General features: G+C 37.3%; 1 protein-coding gene and 1 non-coding gene across 6 annotated transcripts in view; both read left to right on the top strand.

The window, feature by feature from the left end:
* UBAP2 (ubiquitin associated protein 2) overlaps positions 1-8,339 on the top strand; it is an 85,903-nt gene that overhangs the window by 35,245 nt on the left and 42,319 nt on the right. For 3 of the 5 annotated variants that reach the window (XM_045289163.1, XM_045289162.1, XM_045289161.1), the window contains exons 6-8: positions 3,958-4,065; positions 4,933-4,987; positions 7,364-7,467. In XM_045289163.1, the coding sequence (XP_045145098.1) occupies positions 3,958-4,065; positions 4,933-4,987; positions 7,364-7,467 (267 nt within the window). The remainder of the gene's footprint in view (positions 1-3,957; positions 4,066-4,932; positions 4,988-7,363; positions 7,468-8,339) is intronic. The other 2 variants (XM_045289165.1, XM_045289164.1) reach the window with 1 other exon arrangement.
* LOC115869428 lies at positions 3,953-4,087 on the top strand. The gene has a single exon (XR_004046179.1). It is a non-coding gene; the product is annotated as a small nucleolar RNA SNORA5 (small nucleolar RNA).

Below are 8,339 nucleotides of genomic sequence, written 5' to 3'. Positions count from 1 at the left end.
CTGGATTTTCATTTCCTATCTGTACCAGTCATGTTTGATTTTTAACGCTTGCTAAAATTTCAGTAGTTCACCCTCTAGTTTCTGCCTTACCCTCTTATAATTGGTTAAAAAATGAGACAGCATGAATTAAATAGGCAAACCTATAATTTGTTAGTTGAATTCATAATCTTTGTATTACTTCAAATCATTCATGCTGTAATGTTGGTGAGTTTTATATAACACTCGAAATGTGAACATGAGTAAATGAAGTAAAATTGAGTTTTCCTATGTATACTTATTTTTCCTTAACCTTTGCTGAAATTTGTCCTGTTTTCAGAGGATAGACATTTGTAATCAGTCCCTTTTTGTGAATTCATGTATCATTTGAGAAAAATATCTTTGAATTGTGTTGTTGTAAGAGAATAACAGCTTCTTCAGGGGATGAGAGTAGTGGTTGTTGTCTGTCCACACAAAAAAATATTTTTAAGTTTTTATTACTGAAGTAAATAAAGATGAACAGGAATTCCCAAAAATGTTACAGGGAGGACCTGTTTATCTTTCCCCTGGTTTCCTCTGAAGGAAAATGAGATTTTGTATAATGATTGACATTGATACAGTATATGTGTATAGCTTTGAGTCATTATATGTCATCCATTTGATTCCTATAACTGACATCACAATCAAGATACATGCTGCCAGATCAGTTTCCTGTGGCTGTCTTAACAAATTATTATACTTTGGCTGATGAACAGAACAGAGATTTTTTTCCTCACAATTATGGAGGCCAAAATTTGAAATTTAGTGTTGATAGGACCGTGTTTTCTACGATGATTTTAGAGAAAAATCCTTCCTTTATGTCATTTAGGCTCTGGGAGCTCTAGGTGGTCTGCTAGCCTTAAAGACCTTCTTAGAGAACTGGACGAGTCCTTTGAACTCAAGTCCTACTGCTGCCTTACAGAACCCTTTAGTTCGCCCCATTCAGAGTGGCTGCTTCATACAGTTTGAAAAATTAAAGGCCAATGGATGTTGTCAACAAAGCAGATATATATCGTTATAAAACCACATTCTAGAACTAACCAGTGAACATAAGTAGGGGGTAGTTGAGGTGGGTATTGTTAGTACTTTGAGGTAAAATTGATATATTTATTTTGGTTTTATTTAGGTAAAGAAATACAGAAACAAACAGGCCAAGCAAAATCATCATAGAGTTTTTCTTAATATGAATGTCATAGATTAATGATGTAATGGGCTTTTCTTTGTCTTGACCTTTTCATGTTCTTTTTGGATTGTATGGTTTATGTGGGGTTTTCTCATCCGTAATTTAACAAATAGGAACAATGCAATAGAAAATACACTCAGTTTTTATTCTGGGTGGGGGGGAAAAAGGGGAGCTTTGTTTTCCTAGTCACAATCTTTCAAAATAGAGATAAACTAAAACCAGCCTGCCAGACCAAATTTTTCTTTACCTTTTGTTCTTGACTTGAACAACTGGCCTCATTCATATGGGCAGTTTTCACAAGTGTAGAAAGGGGCTAATATCAGGTGAACTTCTTGGAAAATTTTTCCGGTTTAACTGTTGGAGTTGGAAGTGAGGATCTGACAGAGGATTTCGGTAGAGCTGAAATACTAGAAAGCCCAGGGACGTGTTTGCCAACAGGCTCCTTTGGTAGCTTTCCCATGGTGAAAGGGGCTGTCAGCTGCTGGCATTCCTGATGTGTTTTTCTAGGACCTTCTTGGAAGGGTAGCTTGTATCTAGATGGTAAAACTGCAAGCAGTGGACTTGTATAGAGAGAGACCAGCCACATCTGTGATGATCACAGAGCAAGGAGCAACTAAAATAATATTCTTTGCATCAGTATTCTGAAGAGCAGGCATGATACATTTATTGTTTCATAAAGAACAGTAGTCAAATTGCTGTTATTTGGTTAGTGGTTTTTTAGTCTGTCAGTGTATTTTAATACTTTCAGAACATTTTCTTCTTTCTTGTGTCATTGTTAGTAGCTCCCTGTTGTGGATAACCTTGCTATCTAATGTGAAGTGCATTGGAGAGTGGATTATTACAGACGCAGTTAGGTTAAGATTTAACACCTTAACATTTGACCTTCTTGACACATTTAAAGTTTGTTCTATTAATATTTTCTGCTTTCTTTTATTAAAATTTTTTAATTAATTAAAAAATTGTTTTATTGGGGGCTTTTACTGCTCTTAAATTTTTTTTAACTTAAAAGAGCATTTTATTGGGGGCTCTTATAACTCTTATAAACAATTTATACCTAATTTTCAAAACATTTTCTTCCTACTTGAGCCTTTGGTATCAGCTCTTCTTTTTACCCTTCCCCCCTCTGCTTTCTTTTAGATTGAGGTTTTAATTTGTTGCTGTAGGTTGGGGTTTTTTTGTTTGTTTTTTGTTTGCAGGGATATGCTTTTCTTTATTTGAATTCCAGGATAGGTAGATCTAGAGAGAGTAACTGGATTCGTGGTTTCTTGAGGGGAGTGCAGGGAGGGATCATATCTATTCTCTTCGTGCATTTGTGTTTCTTTTTAAGTGTGTGTGTGTGTGTTTAAGTAAATATGCCCATACTGTTCTTGGTATAAGTTCCAGAATAATACGGAATGTAACATCACTAACCATTTTTGTTGACTGTGGCTTTCAGTGTTAAAGGTGTTTTATTAGTTAACTAAGAATTTGAGCATTTGCTCAGTATAGATGTTGTAGAGTCCCTGTCCTGGGGGAAAAATGTAAGAGTTACCAAAGCACTGATTTATTCTTTAGAATAATCTTCTGAAACATTGGACTTACATATTTTTTCCATTGAAAGGGCCTTGGTCCTTCCCTGGGCTGTTAGATGAGAAAATGGTTTCAGGGAAGTGAGCACACCTAGGACGCATGTTGCTGGTAGTATGAGGAAGAGAACAGTTTTGCCATCTTCCTCTAGCTGACGGGGCAGTTTGCGGCAATCTACTGAAGCTATCTGAGTTGTTTGAAGTGGAGACTTGGACGCAGCTGCTGTTGTTGATGCTGACCTTTTCCAGCACACTTGCAGAGTTTCCTTTTTTAACTTTCTGGCCTTAGGATTTGTATGTCTCATAAATTCCCACCTTGCCACTCTTTCCTGTTTATTTTGCTTTGCAACTCAAGTATTTTTTGATATTGTTTAATGATTTCTTAGCAGACTCCCCCTTTAAAAACTGGCCCCTATTAATATTTAACCATGGTTAGTGCTATTTGCCACATGGATGACACTGAAATAGAATTTCTGTTAAAATGGGTCCCCATGAATCCACTTAGCAGGATCAGTTGTGTTTTTTGTTTTCCTTTTGTAACAAATCATACAATTCACCATTTAAAGGTACACTTCGCTGCTACTTAACATAGTCACAGAATTGTGCAACTCTCAGAACATTTTCATCACCCCAAAAAGAAACCTTGTACCTTTTAGCAGCCACCCCCTATTTCCCTCCACCAGCTCCAGGCAACCACCATTCTATTTTTGCGTGTTTTGGGTATTTCATAAAAATGGCATCATATGGGGACTGCCGGCTTTAACTTAATATAACTTAATATAATGCCGTCAAGTTTCATCTGTTTTGTAACCTATTCAGTACTTCATTTATGGCCCAATAAAACGCCATTGCTCACTATTTTATTTTTATTTAAGCTTTGTTCTTTTAGCTTTTTATATAATTAAATGTTTTACGTCTTAAGAATTAGCTCTCGTTTAATAGACAGGTTTTTTAATTATTAAAAATTAACACTAATATTAAACTGTCTTATTCCTAAATTTGGATTGTTTTCTTACCCAAATCTGATGGATGAAAGGTGTCTTCCTAGATGAAGTTTGTATTCGGTATAGTTGTGGTTTACCTCTGGCAAACCTTGGGTCCTTGAAACTGAAGAAAGGTAACCTTAGTCAGTCTGGGCCTTGAGACAGGCCTTTAAAATAGTAAAATAAAATTTTTTTCTTCCTCTTTTTACAGCTGTGTCATATTCAGTGCCTTGCCCCATACATGGGAGCACTGGCCCTACAGGCTGCCACAGAAACACTGTAACTCAAGGGCCCTGTCCATCTCCTCTGGGCCTCAGGGGTAAATGTTGTTACAGACATTATGCTACTAAACCTTGTGGGGTGGAGGTAGACTGGTGGGCCTATTGCCCTCACCAGGTAAACTTGTGGTCTACTTAAAAAAAAAAAAAATCACTTTTGAGATTTTGTAAAGAAAGGGGGATTTCTGATTTATGCTTGTTTGGAGCCTTGGTGGCGTTGTTTGGTGAGAGGTAGACTACTAACTGGCAGGTCAACAATTTAAACCCACCATCGGCAGTGGGGGAGAGGGATCAGGCCGTTGGTGCCTGGGAAGATTTACAGAAAACTTCAGAAACCCTATAGGAACCCTATGAGTCAGAATGGACTTGTTAGTTTTTTATTAAGTTGCATATAAACGACCATCTCTGGAGACACAGGAGCTCCTTCCATTCTCTCCCTTCATCTAATTCTGCCCCGGACGCAGACTTGCTGCCATCGTGACTGCTGGTTCAGGGGTAATGTGCTAAAAGTGATAGAACACAGCATGCAGTGACTTAGTGATTGCTCTCCTTCTGGTTTTCTTTCAAATGAAAAGAGAGCCTTATGTTATGATGTTTGCACTTTCTGATTTTAAAAGACCTACTTTATTTTATAAAACTAAAATAAAATATTATTACTTTTTACATTGTGTTAAGCTGCAGCATACCACAGATATTGTACAAGCCGAATTAGATGCTGTCCTATAGCACTTGGGTTACTTACTGGGTAGGTAGTTGTGCCAGCAGGGACCAGTAGGTCAGATGCACTGGATGAGATGTTGATGTTGACAGGAATAGTGACAGTACTGTTTGGGTAGAGGAGTGTGTAGAATGAAGTCGGTAGCAGTATGTGCGGGACATGAGCTGTATTTGTTTCTTTCCTTTGAAAGGACTTGGACGTGGCAGAGGGAGAGGGGGAGGAAGGTTCTCTACTCAAGGAATGGGGTAAGTCAAACAGTCCTACATTTGTAGTTGCTGCCTTTTTACTCTGGTTTCTCCCCTTCTTCCTATACCAATTTTACCACTAGTGATTTGGGTGTTTTTAATACTTAAAAGAAGCTTATTAACAAGTGAAGTAGAAAAAATTGATATTTTAATAGATAATAGAGCAGGGCTTCTCTCCCTTGGCATTTGGACATTTTGATTGGACAATTTCGTGTTTGAAGCAGGCATTATCAGGGGGCAATTTAAGTTGTTTAGCAATATCCCTGGTTTCTGTCTACTACATATCAGAAGCACTCACTCCATCTCCTTGCCTACCATTCAAAGCATTATAAAACAAAAAAACAAAACACTGAATTCCACAGCCATTGATTTGACTCATAGCAACCCTAAAGGACAGAATAGATCTGGTGCTTTTGGGTACCAGAGACTGTGAATCTTTATAGAGCAGGCATCCTCCTTTTTCTACTATGGAGAGTGGTTGCTAGGAATGAACAACGGACTTTGGGGTTAGTACCGACCAATAAGAATATAAAAAATGTTCCCCACATGTTGTAAAATTCTCCCTGGAGGAACACTCATCCCTGATTGAGACCTGCTCCTTTGAGAACTGTTTGGAACCTTAGGAGTTTTATTGGTAAGACTCTTTGAGTGCTAAGTAAACACAAAGCTTACGTAAAAGTGATCTTTGTTCCCCTGAATCATGGTACTAAAGGATGGGCATACTATCACTAAATACGTTTAATCAGCAGTTTATTTAAGACTTATGGATATATATTTTTTACTTTTCTGCTGCTTCTAAAGCAGCATTTCTCAACCTGTGGGTTGCAATCCCTTTGGGGGGAGTGGTGTCAAACGACCCTTTCACAGGGGTCGCTCAAGACCATTGGAAAACACATATTTCCGATGACCTTAGGAACAAAGACGTTGGCTTTTTACGCATACTGTCACAAAATGTAGCAATGTAGTTTACTGTTGTTCTCTTAAGACTGTACCCATGCTGCACCATGCTTCAAGACAAAATTTAATTTATTTGTCATTAGAAATGAATATTTCACAATATATAATTACATATTATTTTTTGTGATTAATCACTATGCTTTAATTATGTTCAAGTTGTAACAATGAAAATACACCCTGCATATTAGATATTTTACATTACGATTCATAACAGCAAAATTACAGTGATGAAGTAACAACGAAAATAATGTTATGGTTGGGGGTCATCACCACATGAGGAACTGTATGAAAGGGTCGGGTCACTGCATTAGGAAGGTTGAACCACTTTTCTAAAGGATTCGTTTCCACTGGACTTTTAGAGAAGCTAAATTTTTAACATAATAGATGGAGGACAAGGAAGAAAAGGAATAGGCTTTTGTCTCCAGGAGCTTCAGCGCAGTCCTGTTGGGCCAGCGCCCTCTATAGGTGGTAGTACCTCTGGGCATCCCTAATTTCACCCAGACCTTTCTGCTTTTTTCAAAAGGGAGGGATGAAAACACCGGGAGCAAACACTAAAACATTTATGTTTGACCCCTTAAGCTCTAAACTGCTCTGTGCTTTTTTGTTACTGTTTTAAAATCATTTTATTGGGGGCTCATACGTGCTCTGTGTTTTTTATGGTTGTTTTAAAAAGTACTTTTTTGGTGAACATTTCAAAGATAGTTATTTATTTTGGCCTTTGTTTAAAAACTCAAATCATGATTTCTTATGTTTTCAGAGTAAGAGGTTAGCTTAAGATTTTAATGAAAATGGAGGATATTAAACAAAACATTCAGCTATTTATACTTAACATTTCTTTGCTTTTTTTAAAAATTTTTTATACTTAACATTTCTACACAGAAAAAACAACCACTTTTTCTAGAGTCAGTTCTGACTCGGGCCCACTTGTGATTCGTAGAGTTTTCAGTGTCTGAGGTATTGGGTAGCTTGATAGGGTTTTACTTAAGGTGCCTCTGGGTGGACTCAAACCTCGACCCTTGTAGTGAACAGCCAATCACTTTAACTGCACCAATTAGTGATTTCTTCCTAGAAATAAGGAACATACAATTTTATGGTAAAGATTAAACAAATCAAAATTGGATTTTGATTTTGGAACAAAGAAACTTGTTTTCTTCTTCAGTGTGGGCTTGGTGTCCTGGAAGCGGATCTCTTGTTTGCACACAGTGATCTTGCCACCACCTTCTTCCAGGTGCAGAGGCATCTGTTTTTGACCTTGGTAGTAACCTGATGAATAAGCTATAATTGAATAGGGGACTAAGGGCCAAGTCTTTTGGTGTTGCTGTGTGAAGAAACTGGACTTGCTCGGGGAAGATCATGTACAGTCAGCTTTGTGGCTTTGATGCTTGCTTCATTTGCCTTTATTCTTTATTTTCACCCCAGAACATTTAATCCTGCGGACTATTCAGATCCTTTATCCTCAGATGGATGTGGGACAAAACCAGCAGTTTGGGAAGCCACTCAGAATGGTGCAGATGAAGGAACTGGTAAGCATTTTAGTCTTGCTTTGCTTTTTAAATGTTTTACCTCCACCCTTTTGTGTTTTCATACAAAGATGATGTCAAAATGTGTGCAGGTGGAGAACAAAAGAAGCACAGGCTGTTGCCCTAGGTCTGAGCTGGTTCTTAACCTCCAAACTCTCTGACTTCCTAATGGTATTTGTTTTGTGTTTTTACCTTCTACACTGATTCAGGGACTGTAGTTGGCAATCAGTCACAAGTTAATCCAAATCAGATTCCATTCTCCATGTGTCTGGGGAACTCTAAAATTTTTTAGATGTACATACTGCACATTCAGAATTGTGGAAACTAAAATTTAGCCAGATAAAGTGGTAGGTGGTTGATGGGGTTGGGGCAACATTGTTTCTACAAGGTTTTCTAAGTCCTATTTTGGGGTTATTTTCTGGAATTTCTGGGTAAATATTTGTTATTGCAATGTTTATTTACATAGAGCTCAATTTAGCATTCCAAAACATAAATCTATAGCTTAAAAAGTTAGCATCCATTAACATCAACCCTGGTTTAAAAATAATGACATAGGTACCATCCCAGAAGTATAGACTAATGAATGAGAAATTAAGGATAGACAGCAAAAGTTGTAATGGCTGTTTGAAAAGACTAATAAGATTGATAAACTTCTCTTGAGACTAAACAAGAAAAAAGCATGAATAATTGGTGGCAGGAATGAGAAAAGGGACATTGATATAGATTGTATAGACAGTGAAATATCCTAAGAAGATACTTGTGTTAGTCCAGGTTGACTAGAGAAACAAATCCAGAGACACTCATATATATAAGAAAGAACTTTATATAAAGAGTAATTATATATTAAGAAAACATCCCAGCCCAGTCCAGATCAA

This window comes from Echinops telfairi, unplaced genomic scaffold, assembly GCF_000313985.2.
Source record: "Echinops telfairi isolate 266 unplaced genomic scaffold, ASM31398v2 ScPeMD7_25;HRSCAF=90, whole genome shotgun sequence".
In the NCBI taxonomy this organism is placed as follows: domain Eukaryota; kingdom Metazoa; phylum Chordata; class Mammalia; order Afrosoricida; family Tenrecidae; genus Echinops; species Echinops telfairi.
This window is presented reverse-complemented; position numbering and strand designations above follow the sequence as displayed.